The sequence below is a fragment of the Podarcis pityusensis genome, assembly GCF_964106645.2.
Source record: "Podarcis pityusensis genome assembly, chromosome: 2".
In the NCBI taxonomy this organism is placed as follows: Eukaryota; Metazoa; Chordata; class Lepidosauria; order Squamata; family Lacertidae; genus Podarcis; species Podarcis pityusensis.
In genome coordinates this window covers 65,851,846-65,867,307 of record NC_138029.1, presented here as the reverse complement: position 1 = coordinate 65,867,307, position 15,462 = coordinate 65,851,846, and the positions used below count along the sequence as shown (strand labels likewise).

The window sequence follows — 15,462 nt, the reverse complement described above, 5'->3', positions numbered from 1 at the left end:
CTGAAGCAATATGGAAGTAGGAATTACAGCTCTGAAAGAAGGAACTCTTTCCTATTCTCAGGAGTTCTCAGCCCTTATCCTGATCTTAAGTGGGGAAGGGGCACATTTGGTTTGGTTCCTGTTGTTATTTTTGGTTTGGTTCCTGACGTTATGTTCCCCCTTACTGTTCTTATTTAGATATTTTCTAGGCAACCTTTCAATATAGTACTCCCAGAGCAGCATACAACCTGTGATATGCTTACATTGTAAAGGCGTAAGAACGGAACAAAGATAAAAAGCACAGAAACAACAGCTGTATGTTTCTGAAGAGTAATATCATAAAATTAATTGAAGGATTCTATTTATTTAAGAAATTTATGTCAGAAGCTCATGTGGTGGGCTTACAGCTTAGTAACATAATAAACAAGACAAGATGCATACATCAGCCATCACTGTTGCAGGTGGGGAATGCAGACTAATTAGCCAAAGAAGGAACAATCCCTTTATGCTACTTAACATACCTTGGTGTTGCCAGATTCGTTGCCCTCAGTTACTGCAACAGAACAGGCCATAACTGATTCCTCCATGAAGTGATATGGAACCCCTAGCACAACGAGTTAATGTATTTTCCCTTGTTTTCTCACAAGGCATCTCCAGATGGACCAGTTTGGTGTTGGTGGCTTATCTCCATCTTGCCCCTTGACTTGACCCGCAAATTGACGATCTTTTCTGAGACCTCCCTGAAGGCTCGTCTCACTCAACTGAAGCATATTCTGAATGTCATTCTGGAAAGTCGTGACTACAACAGCTAATTCTCAAGCCTCATTCCCAAGAGAAGTTGTGTGCGTATGCATATATATATATATGCAGAAACAAAGTGGGTTTTTGCTGTATTCACCTACCAGTTTTCTTTCTGGGGTTGGGGTAAAGCCTTAACCTGTTCTTCTATTTCTTTATTTCTTCTGTGTGTTTCAGTTACTTCTTTTCATTGTAGAACTGACCAGCAATAGGCCATGAACCAGATAACTGAAACTGTTGTGCAATAGTAGCAAGATTCAATAGCAAAGATGTACCGTCCACAGGAAATATCCCTTGAAAGACTTTCAGTTGGCCTTGTTGGGTCTAAAAGAATGCAGTGATCTAGATGTGAAATCTGTCCAAGAAACCTGACTACCATTGTGCTAAGTGAAGAAACTTCTGAGCAACTACATCCCTTGAAAGCAAAAACCAAAACCCCACCACGAATGCTAGGACTTCCTGGGCTTTGTCCTCTTATGTCATTTAATGATGCTTGTGTACAATTATTCAAAGCTCTACAAAATGTATATTGTGTATATTGTGCCATTTCTTCAACTTAAGCAATCTGCTTGAAGTTACAGAGTAGGATAGAGAAAGACAGGATCAATACAGGTATCTGTATTTTCTTTTCTTTTCTTCGGTTGTTACCTCAGAAGGGAGCGACTTTCCTCAAGGCCACAATGCAGGAGCAAAGGGTTAAAGCCTCTCCCTTGCACCTCAGCCTCAATTCAAATTGCACCCCTTAACCCTGCTAGCTGCATTTTAACTAAAGAAAAATTCTGTGGGAGAATACACCACAGGAGTCATGTGTGGCTTGGCCCTTAAGACATTGTGAAGAGAAGAAAACTGTGGAGAACAAGGGTATAGCCAGGGATAGAGAAATTGTGGACCTCCCAATGTAATTGGACTGGAAGTCCCATTAACTGTAGCTAGTGTGGCCAATGGTCAGGGAATATTAGCAACAATAGCCAAAGATTCCCCACCCCTGCTGTAGTCATGTGATAACCCCCCCCAACTACTTCTACATAATGTGGAAGTAACACTCCAAAGCGGTATAATTAGGGAAAGGCTGTTCATGAATAAAACAATGTAACTTCTAAAAGATGACTGCAGAGAGATTTGAAGAAGAAAATTTAAATTCTGGAAATCACTTCTACGGAATGGAGCAAAGAGCTAAAACAGTTGCTGTGGTCTAACATGTATTGGCCAAGAATCACCCTACATTTGAGAGCATCAACCAACAAGGCTAAGGCTTCAGCTCTGTTGCACTGCCTAGTTATTGTGTGCCTGGCTAGGCAATTACGTGAAATACAAAAACACATTGAAATGCCAGCTGATTATGAGTTTTTGTAACCAAGGCACTACTTCATCTGATACTGTAGGAGATGGTCACATAAATGTGACCATCCAGTATAGGAATCTGCTTTGCAAGCTATGAGTGGTCATGCATTTTGTTGGTCTTTTAAGGTGCTACAGACCTCTTACCTACATAGAAGATGGGAATGTTGTGGTGCTGATAATATCAAGGTTGCAGGCTGGACATCTGTATGGGACAGCTGCATATTCCTTCATTGCAGGGGGTTAGACTAGATGATTCTCATGGTCCCTTCGAATGCTACCATTCTATGATTAACAATTATTAGGCCAAATCAGTGCTTTTCTTCTAGAAAAAAAGGTGCTGATGGTGCGTACCCTTCAGTACCCTCAGATAAAAAGCACTTGACAGAATGACCTCAACTGCCACCCAACTGAAGGACATAGATGTGAGGAATGAGCAACAAAGCTTGATTACAACTGTCCTGTTATTAATGTCTTCAGATTTCTAGCTCTGTTGCTTTTTGGTTGACCTTAAATTTTCCCCCCATGACATTGAATAATAGTGTTGCAGGTCCTCTTATTTAGAAAGAAGATTTAAGACTTTATTGTAGGCAGGTGAACCTTCTGTTCAGAAAACCAAATTATTTTGACAGATTGTCCAATAATTGCCACATTACAATTAGCAAAGCGCATGTTCACCATCTCCTGGGCAACCACAATCCTTCCTACTAGGTTCATCTGCCTAACCACCTGGTAATAGGATAGGAATGGTTCAAAGAGAAAGGAGAGAACTTGCTGAAAATCACCCAAGCAAATCAGTATTATGACAACATGTCTGGAAATGGTTGCTGTCTTGAGTCAAGTTGAGGACACTGTTATGCGAGTAAAAAGGGTGGTGTAAGTCAAATTTTATTTTATTAGCTCATTTCCTTTCTGCCAGGCTTATCCTGGCTCAACGGGCAGTAGCCCTGCTCCTAAATGGAATTTGGAACGGGGCTATAGTTCCACTAGCTTCCTAAACTTAGGATTGCTCTGCTTATCAGATAATGTAGGGAGTGCCAAGCTACCAAAATGCCTATGGGTGTGAGTTTTGGGCCATGTCTAGTGTTTCTCCATATTTGTAACCTCTGCTTTCTCACAGGATGCAAGTGTCTTACAGTCTGAAAGCTTCTGAATCTGGAATCTGCACTGTGTTTGGAAGGTTTAGTATACAGACTTGAAAGGTCATCATGTTAGCTCCTAGAAAGCACAGGTCCGAGCAGTTCTCTGCTTATCCTGGACTTTGTATGAACGAGTCAAAGTGGTTTTGCCTTTGCCTGGCTGCTTTCCCCTGGAAAACCTGCTCTTTAGTACTAAATTGGAGCAAATGGCAATCCACAGAAAACCCAATTGCTGCTTGTTCCAATCCATTGCTAATCTGTAGGTTTTCCCAGGGGAAAGGAGCAGGGTAAACATAAGTGTGAATGAGTCCTCTGTTCTTAAAAACACAAGGAGAAGAAAACCAGTACTTTAAGTTACCATTGTAATTATTTATTTTTCATTGCCTGCTTAAACTTCGCTGCAGATGTTGTTTTCTTTAATGGATTGCAAAGGAACAGAGAACATCAACATCGTCTAGTGTCCTGAATTTTTCTGTGGTGGGTGGCTAGGCTGGTTCTTTTTTTCATCTTGAATTTCATTCTGTATTTATTTGGAAGCATCTGGAGAGATATTATTTACATTATAAGCCGTGCAGCATTTTGACATGGTTCTCCAGCCAATCACAGTATCTGTCCCATTAGCTAAAAGTCCTAAGTCAGGATAAGTGATATTTATTTATAGAGTATAATTGAGATTCCTCAGCCTCGCTGCCTGTTTTGTCATGCTGGCATCAGCTGTTTATTTCTTTCAAATGTCTTGTTCTAAAGCATTTGAGTCGAGCCCATTCTTCTGTACAATGTGCCTCATTAAGGGGAATAATAAGCTTCTGCAACCAAAGATGTTAAATGATGCTTAAAAGGGATGGGGCAAAGTTGGGTTCTTGAAATCAGTACTAGTTTCTTTTCAACATGTAAAAATAAAATAAAATCCTCTGGTTCATTTCGAGTATCTAGGAAGTTTGTATGATAGACACTTTAACGCTGACTTCCCAGAGGCATTTTCATACACGGAGGTGTCAGTATAACAGCTTGGTAGCCTCAACCTTCAGTCTTTTTGTACATGGCAAGCCAGTCTGTGTGGGGAACTGCTGTCCGTCCTGCACCATGTGGAGCAGTCTCTTGTTCAAAGCTGGCTGCTTGGCCTTTGCAGTCCAACCTTGTGTCTCCACAAGGAGGGTAAAAAAGGGAGCCAATTAGCATTGGAGTCTTATGGATGCTAGGCCTGTTCACGTGGCCTTGGAATTATGGGTAAGGAGAAGTGAGGCTATCCCAGCAATGGAGTGGGAATAGGGTGAATGCCTCTTTTGTATATATATCCCTGTTATGGAAGGGATTTGCTGCTGCTGCTTGCTTCACATGCTATAGGAAATGGAAATATGAAGGGAGTGTTTAAAGCCACTGACAAACGCACAAGTTTTTTCTTAACTGGAAAGTGCCTTTTTTTCAGGGTGGAGCTACTTCAGAGCCAGGCCAGGTTGAAGGAAGAGAGGGTGGCAGCGGTTGTTTTACTGACCCTCTGGCAGTTAGGATTTCTCAAACTGCATAGTCAACCAGCAGATATACTCATCCTGCTTGTGTGTGTGTGTTTTAACCCCACATGGACTTCCTTGTTTCCCTCTTTCCCCCCAAATCTGTAAATGTGGGTGTGGATCGTATTTAAAATGTGTTTGTGTGCTCTTTCTTCATTGCAAAATTATTACTTAGATAAACTGAGGCTGTGGTCCTATATACAGTTACCCAGGAGTAAGTATCATTTAATTCAGTGAGACTCACTGCTGGGAAAGTGCGTTTCGGATTCCACTGTTAGTGAGTTGTTTATTTTACCTGGTAGGAAATGTGTTAGGGAATTATTCCACTCCGAATTCATTTGAATTTGTATCTTTTTATTCCCTGCTGGTCTAATTATTATTATTATTTTCTTATCAAACTAATAAACTTTTGTGTTTTTGAGCACAGCGTTTGTGTCTACTTGGATCTATCCGAGGTTTATATATTTCACAGGAATTGCCTTAAGGATTCTCTAGCTTTCAGCTGTAAAGAGATCCAAAAAGACCCCTCCTCCTTGCAGTTCCAATCACTATGCTCTCATAATTGGGGAGGCAGTACACAGATACATGAAAAAGTTGTAACTGGCCTGAAGTATTTTCAAGTGAAGCATGGTGGAAGCTAACAGAGTAATGTGGTATACAGGAAAGCCATGGGCAGGATTCATCTATCCAGCTCTGAGGAAGGACTTCAACTTGTGCAATGGGGCTCCCCCCCCCTTCGCTCCCCTGCAGCCTCTGATACTGGCTTGGGGGATATTGACTCTCTCCCCCCTCTCCCCCTGCATATTCCCTCTTGGCCAAGTCTCTAGGGCAAGGGTGCTTAATGTGATGCACATGTGATGCACAGCTCCTATAGCTCTGATTTTTGGCCTCACTAATAGGGGCTGATGAGTGTTGCAGTCCATCAAAATCTGGAAGGCATTATGATGTCTACCCTTGCTCTCTAGGGGGTTGCATATCAGCGGCTTGCCACACATCAGGAAAATTTCTGCCATGTCCTGTTTTTTGGGTGTAAAAATGGCTTTGGGGGAATTTTGCCGAATCGGCAAAATGTCAGGGACAACCCAGATGTATGGCAACGCAACGGAAAAAGCAGAGGAAACGGCTTAAAATCACCATGGGGGGGCATGCAGGTGATAGAAGGCCTTTTCCAAGACTAATTGTAGCTTAGTTTGTGCTTTCAGCAAAGGGTTGCCACACACAGGGAGAGGAGGGTTCCTTTCCTCAGTTGTGACTTCTCTGAAAATGCACCTTCCTATTGCAATCGGGCTTGCAAAAAGCATTCTGTTGGGTACAATAAAGGTGTTCTCCCCCAAGTCTGATTGGGGGGGGAGGGGGTTACCATATACCATATGGCACAAGAGGCCAGCAGTTCATCCCCTTGCCATATGGGTTGTGTATTACTTCTTGGGTTACATGTATCTTTTGACGGTGCAGTGTATTGAATGCATTGGGATGTACTTTTGCAATGAAGCCTCTTTCCACTAGGTGTCATTATAGATCAGAGGACTTCACAGACAAAGAAAGAAAAATTAAGCACGCTGGTGGTTATCAATAGAAAGAGACTATTTCCTCCAGCATCCAAGCTTTTCGACTCCCAAATCAAGTGTCCCGTTTCCGAATGCACCAAAGCACTCTGTTTATGCGCAAGTATTTGTGGGGGGTGGTACATAATGCACAGAGCGAACCGTTAATTTTGCTGTTTCTGTTCAGGTTCAGTTGCAAGTTTCTGTGGCCTGGTTCCAGTTTGGGCCAGCAAAGCTTCAGTAGCTGGTCTGGGACATATAACCAACTAGCTCAGGCTGCATAGAGACTCATTGGTAGCACAAAAATGTCGTTTTCCTTGATCTGGAATTGTTCATGCTCGTCCTCAATATGCTGCTTTCAATGTAGATTGATTCCAGATCCTGCCACCTGCAAGGCTGGGTGTCCTTACCTGATACACATTTGAAACCTCCCCCAGATTAGGTTATTTGCACCTTTCCCCCAGCTGAATGAAGAAGGAAGCCTGCAATTGCCAAGACTGCCCACATCTGTGTTTGAACGGACACACTGCAGGTTAATGCAGAGTTAATCAGCAGTGAGCTTTTGCTTTCTGAATGAAAGCAGTTTCTCCACCATTGCTTTTCAGGAGCAAAACAAATATGCAATATATCTACATGTGTGTGGACTATGTAGAAAAAAAAGTACCCAGTCTCCACCGATTCTAGGATAAAATGTCAGTAGTTTGAAGATTGTTGTTGTTAATTGAATTTATATACCACCCTATACCCAGAGGTCTCAGGGCGGTTCACAGAATAAAACCAAAATATAAAACCACAAAATACATAATCAAAATAAAAACAACAACCCAATACCCCCCCCCCCCAAAAAAACCCCACATTTAAAAAAGGCATTGGATGTCAATGAAATCAACCAAAGGCCTGGTTAAAAAGGAATGTTTTTGCCTGACGCCTAAGGGTGTATAATGAAGGTGCCAGCCGAACCTCCCTGGGGAGAACATTCCACAGACGGGGAGCCACTGCAGAGAAGGCCCATTCTCGAGTTGCCACCCTCCAGCCTTCTCATGGAGGAGGCACATGAAGAAGGGCCTCAGAAGATGATCTCAGGGTTCAGGTAGGTTCATATGGGAAGAGGCGGTCCTTGAGGTATTGCGGTCCTGAGCCATTTAAGGCTTTATAGGTCAACACCAGTTCTGGGTCTGGAAACTAACTGGTAGCCAGTGCTACCAGGATCGGTGTCATATGCTCAAACCGTCTTGCTCCAGTGAGCAACCTGGCCGCTGAATTCTGCACTAGCTGAAGTTTCCAAACCGCCTTCAGAGTCAGCCCTATATATAACACTTTGCAGTAATCTAATTTTGAGGTTACCAGAGCAAAGACAACAGTAGTTGGGCTATCTCTGTCCAGAAAGGGGTGTAGCTAGGCCACAAGCCAAAGCTGATGGAAGGCACTCCAGGCCACTGAGGCCATCTGAGCCTTGAGCGACAGCAAAGGATCCAAGATCCAAGCTATGAACCTGCTTCTCCAGAGGAAGTGTAACCCCATCAAGAACAGGTGATCTCCCACCCATCCGGTCTAGAGAACCACCACAGTGCCTCAGATTTATCTGGATTGAGTGTCAGTTTGTTGGCTTTCATCCATTCCATTACTGAGGCAAGACACTAGTCCAGCACTTCCACTGCCTCACCTGAAGATGTAAAGGAAAAATGGAGCCGAGTGTCATCAGCATACTGCTGACAACGTACTCTAAACCTCTAAATAACCCCACTCAATGGTCAAAATTAAAAAAATCCTTCCAGTAGCACCTTTAAGACCAACTAAGTTAGTTCTTGGTATGAGCTTTCGTGTGCAAGCACACTTCTTCAGATACACTGAAACAGAAGTTGCCAGATCCTTCTATATAGTGAGAAGGTGGGGAGGGGTATTACTCAGAAGGGTGGTGGGAATGGGAGATTGGCAGATAGCTGAGATGAGCCTGCTGACGACTCTTAACGACTGTAATAGGTCTTACAGGAAAAGGCAAGGGGTGAGAAGGTGAGAAATGGCTTAGTCATGTATAATGGGATAAGAATCCAATGTCTTTGTTCAAACCAGGTCTCTCCATGGTTTTAAGTTTGGTAATGAGTTGCAATTCAGCAGCTTCTCTTTCCAGTCTATTTCTGAAATTCCTTTGTAGTAAAACAGCTACTTTGAGATCTTGTATAGAATGTCCTGGGAGATTGAAGTGTTCTCCTACTGGTTTCTCTGTTTTGTGATTCTTGATGTCAGATTTATGTCCATTTATTCTTTGGCGTAAGGTTTGGCCTGTTTGTCCAATATAGAGAGCTGAAGGACACTGTTGGCATTTGATGCCATACACAATGTTAGATGATGAGCAATTGAATAGTCCCGAGATGGTATGTGTGATGTTGTTGGGGCCAGTAATGGTGTTGTCCGGGTGTATGTGGCAGCAAAGTTGGCATCTGGGTTTATTGCAGGCTCTGGTGCCAGTGTCCGTGTTAAGTCTGGTTGTAGTATTATTGTGGGTTAGGAGTTGTTTAAGATTGGGTGGCTGTCTGTAGGCAATGAAAGGTCTTCCTCCCAGAGCTTGAGAAAGAGAACTGTCATTGTCCAGGAGAGGTTGTAGATCTCTGATGATGCGTTGTACTGTTTTAACTTGGGAGCTGTATGTGATGACTAGAGGTGTTCTGTTATTTTCTTTTTTGGGTCTGTCTTGCAGCAAGTTCTCTCTGGGTATAAGTCTGGCTCTGTTGATCTGTTGTCTAACTTCATCTGCTGGGTATTTTAGTTCTGAAAAGGTTTGCTGTAGATCTCTTAGGTGAGAGTCTCTGTCTGTAGAATTGGAACAGATGCGGCTGTAACGTAGTGCCTGGCTATATACAATGGACTGTTTGGTATGTTTGGGATGGTAGCTAGAGGCATGTAGATATGTTTGTCGGTCAGTTGGTTTACGGTATAAGGTGGTGTCTATGTGCCCATCCTGTATTTTTATAGTAGTGTCCAAAAAATGTATTTCTTGCATAGATTGATTCATTGTAAGGTTGATTGTGGGGTGAAAATCATTAAATTTCTGGTGAAAGGTGTCCAGGGTCTGTTGACCATGTGTCCAGATGATAAAAATATCGTCAATGTATCGCAGGTACAAGAGAGGTTTGAGTGGGTAGGAGTTTAGGAAACGTTGTTCTAAATCTGCCATGAAGATGTTGGCATACTGTGGGGCCATGCGGGTGCCCATTGCTGTGCCGCTGATCTGAAGGAACAGGTCATCACCGAATTTGAAGTTGTTGTGGGTAAGGACAAATTGGCAGAGTTTGGTGGCAAGGTCCACTGTGGTTTTATCTGAAATGGTGTTCCTTATAGCTTGTAAACCATCGTTGTGTGGGATGTTGGTATACAGAGATTCCACATCCATAGTAGCTAGTATAGTATTGTTGGGAAGATTATTTAAAGATTGTATTTTCCTCAGAAAATCTGTGGTGTCACGTACATAGCTGGGAGCACTGATGGCATATGGTTTCAGAACAGAGTCCATATAACCGGAGACACCCACTGTAATAGTGCCAATACCTGAAATGATGGGGCGTCCTGGATTTCCTGGTTTGTGTATTTTAGGTAGAAGATAGAAAGTTCCTGGTCGAGGTTCTGTTGGTGTGTTGGTGAGGATCTGTTCTTGGATGTGTGGGGGTAGCTCCTTAACAATCTTGTTCAGTTCTTTCTTGTATTCTTGTGTGGGGTCTGAGTCCAATTTTGTGTAAAAGGCGGTATTGGAAAGTTGTCTGTGAGCCTCCTGAATGTAGTCAGTTTTGTTCATGATGACGACAGCTCCACCTTTGTCTGCTTCTTTAATTATAATGTCTGGGTTGTTTCTGAGATTATCTATGGCTCTCCTTTCAGCATGGTTTAGATTTTGTTGTAAGCGATGGTGTTTTCTGGTCACATCTGTTTGGATTCTGTGGCGGAAGCAGTCAATGTACAAGTCCAGTGTGGTATTGCGTCCATCAGGAGGGGTCCATGTAACACTTTTTCGGAGGTAGTTGGTGGTCAGTGTTCATGTAGATATTAAACAATGTAGGGAATAGGATTGAGCCCTGCAGAACCCCACATTGGAGGTTCCACGAGGCTGAAAAGCATTCCCCCAAATAACACCCTCTGGGAACGGCCATCCAACTAGGACTGGAACCGCCACAAAGCGGTGCCACCCACCCCTAGTTTGGACTGTTGCTTCAGAAGGATACTATGGTAGATAGTACTGAAAGCTGCTGAGAGGTCAAGGAGAATTAGCAGGGACATACAGTGGTACCTCGGGTTAAGAACTTAATTCGTTCTGGAGGTCCGTTCTGAACCTGAAACTGTTCTTAACCTGAGGTCCCACTTTAGCTAATGGGGCCTCCCCTCAATGTTCTACATTGATTTGTGTGTGCATCAGCAAACACATGAAATGCTTCTTACATGTGGATCTCTCCATTAGGGGATATATAGAATTAGAAGGCACCTCAAATATCATATTGTCCAACCCCTCCAGCAAGACCCCTGGTAAATGGCTGCCCTGCCTTAAAAACCTCTAACAAAGGAAAGCGTATTCTTTTTCATGGCAACCTGTTCTATTCCCCAGCCGCTTATACTGTCAGGACATTATTCTTAGTGACTAGTGAAATCCCCTTTTCTTGAAATTTGAACCTTTCTGAGGCAGCGAGGGGGGGGGGAGAGGTGCTCTATCATATTTGTGACAGCCTTTCACAAAGACGTTGCAGTTAAAGTGAGCAAAATAAGATAGGAAACTATGTTATATTGGTTTAGTTAATCCAGTGACTGGCAGCCACTCTCCAGGACTTCATAAAGAAGCTCTATCTGGAGATGCCAGTGGATTCTCTGCCACTGAGTTATGGCCTTTCCCCCTGTACAGATGGAACGGCAATGGAGGAGATCATAGCCCTTGTGGCCAACTCTGGGGTTGCGGCACTCATCTCGCTTTATTGGCCGAGGGAGCCGGCGTACAGCTTCCAGGTCATGGGGCAAGCATGACTAAGCCGCTTCTGGCGAACCAGAGCAGTGCACAGAAACGCCGTTTACCTTCCCGCCGGAGCAGTACCTATTTATCTACTTGCACTTTGAGGTGCTTTTGAACTGCTAGGTTGGCAGGAGCTGGGACTGAGCAACGGGAGCTCACCCCATCACGGGGATTTGAACCGCCAACCTTCTGATCGGCAAGTCCTAGGCTCTGTGGTTTAACCCCCAGCACCACCCGCGTCCCACAGCGGTTGAATGCAAATCTCCACCTGCTTCCGCAGTGACTAGCATCACTCCATTGTGTTTCTGACACTTTCTTTTTAGGATTTGGGTGGCTGTGCCTCTCCAAAGACCTTGAAGCCATCACACGCTCCTTTCATATATGAAAGGGCCAATAGCCACTGTTTCAAAGCCATGGGCGAAAGGAACATGAAAAGGTAGAATCCACAGGCTGCCCAGGGGCTGTTGCTTTGTTCTTCCATTTTAACTTGACTCTCAGCTCCATTCTACTGAGGTCAACAGAAACTAGAGCAATGGTGGCTTTTTTTTTTAATGCCACAGGCTTGAAAAGTGCCTGTTAAAAGAATTAAAATGGGGGGAGGGGAAATGCAGATTCCTATTCTTTCTCCATATTAGAACCAAGCAGACATTAATAGCATGGCACGCTTGGTTGCTTATCTATAATTACTGTGAGGCCTCTTCTCCTTCCCTCTTCTCACACTCCAAATAAATTACTTATGCTCCCCACCCCTTCATTTCAGGTAGAACAAAACAACCAGATTTTCTGTGGGCTAAGCTGCAGAGACAGGCAAGGGTTTTTCTTGCCTTTTATGGACTTGGTGATGTTAAAGCAGGAGGGGGGAACCTGCGGCCTTCTGAGTGTGGCTGGACCAGAACTCCCATCACACCTGGAATACTGTGTCCAATTCTGGGCACCACAATTTAAGAAGGATGTTGACAAGTTGGAACGTGTGCAGAGGAGGGCGACCAAGATGATCAAGGGGCTGGAAACCAAGCCTTATGAGGAATATTTGAAGGAGCTGTGTATGTTTAGCCTGGAGAAGAGGAGGCTGAGAGGAGACATGATAGCCATCTTCAAATATCTTAAAGGCTGTCACATGGAAGAGGGAGCATGCTTGTTTTCTCCTGCTCTTGAGGGTAGGACTCAAACGAATGGCTTCAAGCTGCAGGAAATGAGAATAATGCAGGATTGTCTGTAAGGATTTCTGAAGCCCTCACTACCCCACACCCCACACCACAGTGGCAGCTAAATTTCTAAAATTTAGTTAGAAATTAGTTAGAAGTTAACAGCAGTCATGCTTCAAAACCGTCCCAGGAAACAAACTGTCTGGGAGCTGCACTGCTTCATTTGTCATGTAAGATGGGAGAGGGCCGACAGTGATGACACACAGTGGTGAAGAATTTGTTTCTAAAGAAAGCCATCTGGTACCATGCCAAGCTTATTTGTCCATCTAGCCTAGACCTGTTTACTCTGACTGGCTGGGACTCCCCAAAGTCTCAGGCAGATGCATCTTTCCCATCTCCTGCTCCTTGATCCTTTTTAACTGGAAGGGCTGCTGGGAATCATTTGCACACAAAGCCTATTCACTAGCACTGAGCAATTGTCAAGGTCAGTGGTTCTTCCCTTTGAGCGATGCCCGCTCCCTCAATGAGAAGTGTACTACTTTACGTATTGCAGGGCTTATCGGTGGCATTGAAAGCAGCCAGATCAGCCCTAAGCCCCAATGCAAGTGAAGTCCTGGAGGAGATTGGGCTGAACAGCCTTCTTGTCAGTGTTCCACAGAATGTCATGGAGACCCAACACCCATATTTCATATATCAGATCCCCAGGGTGTTGCTTCATTTTGAAATGTTAACCTAGTAACACACACAACCAAAGTCCTAGAGAGGAGGATGGCAGGAAGAAGATTTGTTATTATTATTCTGGGCATGCCTTATTTGTCTATATTTTTGATTCTGCTCCGTTATAGGAATTTGAAATACAAATATTAGGAAGATGGTTCTGTCTCACAGAGGCTCTCCCTTTTACATAGACAAAGGAGAGCCAACAAAAGAAAGAAATGGAACAGCATTAAAAGCCTAATTTTATGAATGGTTTTGCTAAGCAACTGGGTTGCTAGGAGCTCAAAAGAGCTGGTGCTGGGGTTGACTGTGGGAAGTGAAATATGGCTCTGTGTGCAAGTCCTTCTATGTCTAAATGCACACTAGGTGCACTGGAAATTCTATGACTGTGTCTTCTTTGACTCAACAGAGGCCTGAAGGGCTCTCCAGCCACCATTCTTCAGGCTGACCACCTCCAAAGTATGTGATCATGCTATTCTTGGGGCAGAGGTGTGCCACCCTTATATACCCATGGAATCATAGAACTGTAGAATTCAAGCCCCTACAATGCAGGAACCCCACTTAAAGCATCCCAGACAGATGGCCACTCAACCTCACTGCATTGCAGGAATGGCTAATGTTTTGTAGGCTACTGAGGGCCACATGGTTAACCCTGGAGAGTAAGCTAATGTGACAAGAACCACAGTTTTCAAGGCTGTTTCCAAAATAATTTCTCACCAGCTATTCTACACTGTTTAAAAAACTTTTTAAAATCATTCACTACTCAGTAAAAATAACAGAAGAAACCCTGCCCCTCTTTTTAATTGACTGATTGAATGAAAGATTAATGAGAAGATTTATAAATCAAACAAATCATGGTTTGATGGGAATTCTCATTGCAATATAACCTTCCTGCAAACAAATCGGCATGAATGCTCAATAGAGATGGAACTGGGCTTTTGCTCCTTTTCTTGGACAGCTCCCTTGACTTTTGAAAAGCATGCTGAATTCATCCTGTGCTGGCTCACTCAGAAATAAGTCCTAGCTGTCCAGTGAAAGCAGTGCTTACAAGACTGAGAAAAATGACAAAAAAAGGTTTCCCTTTATATATATATATATATATATATATATATATATATATATGTAGAATTGATATAAACAGAACACGTGGGGCTACCTTTGAAGGTGACCCAGAAACTGCAATTAATCCAGAATGCGGCAGCTAGACTGGTGACTGGGAGTGGCCGCCGGGACCACATAACACCGGTCCTGAGAGATCTGCATTGGCTCCCAGTACGTTTCCGAGCACAATTCAAAGTGTTGGTGCTGACCTTTAAAGCCCTAAACGGCCTCAGTCCTGTATACCTGAAGGAGCGTCTCCACCCCCATCGTTCAGCCCGGACACTGAGATCCAACGCCAAGGGCCTTCTGGCGGTTCTCTCATTGCGAGAAGTAAGGTTACAGGGAACCAGACAGAGGGCCTTCTCGGTAGTGGCGCCTGCCCTGTGGAACGCCCTCCCAGCAGATGTCAAGGCAATAAACAACTATTTTACTTTTAAAAGACAACTGAAGGCAGCCCTCTTTAGGGAAGTTTTTAATGTCTGATGCTGTACTGTTTTTAATATTCAGTTGGAAGCCGCCCAGAGTGGCTGGGGAAACCCAGCCAGATGGGTGGGGTATAAATAATAAATTATTATTATTATTATTATTATTATTATTATTATTATTATTATGTGACACCCCCCAATAAATTAATAAACAAATACAGTGGACGCTCGGGTTGCGAACGTGATCTGTGCGGAAGGTACGTTCGCAACCTGCACCGTTCGCAACCCGCAGCGCTGCGTCTGCGCACGTGCGGGTCGCGATTTGGCACTTCTGTGCATGCGCAAAGCGTGACTTAGCACTTTTGCACATGTGTGAGCACTGAAACCCAGAAGTAACCTGTTCTAGTACTTCTGTTTTCGGCGCAGTGCACAGCCCGAAATCGCGTAACCTGAAGCGTCTGTAATCTGAGGTACCACTGTAAAGCAATGACAGTGCTTCTTTGTTTACCTTAACTGTTTTCTCTTCATTCATTATCATTTGAGAAGAAATTTTGTGCAAATTGAAATAAATTAATCAAATTTGTTTAAATCTTTGTGTTGATAGTGGCGTCTGAGGGTCTCGATTAGGTGAGTTCATTTGGGTGATGAGATTATGTTTCCTAGATTGCTGTTCTCTCTTTCAGAGAGAGAGAGAGAGAGAAAGAGAGAGGAACTTCCGGGGTGGCACCATTGGTAATGGCGGACTCCCTCTGATCCGGAGGGACTAGCTCTACGGGAATCGGGT

General features: G+C 43.7%; 1 protein-coding gene across 2 annotated transcripts in view; it reads left to right on the top strand.

Moving 5' to 3' along the window:
• Window positions 1-1,782, top strand: part of LOC308466992 (LON peptidase N-terminal domain and RING finger protein 1-like) — a 32,444-nt gene extending 30,662 nt beyond the window's left edge. For both annotated transcript variants that reach the window (XM_080988403.1, XM_080988402.1), the window contains exon 12: window positions 627-1,782. In XM_080988403.1, the coding sequence (XP_080844529.1) occupies window positions 627-791 (165 nt within the window). In that variant the 3' untranslated portion in view covers window positions 792-1,782. The remainder of the gene's footprint in view (window positions 1-626) is intronic.
• The last annotated feature ends 13,680 nt before the right edge of the window (window positions 1,783-15,462 follow it).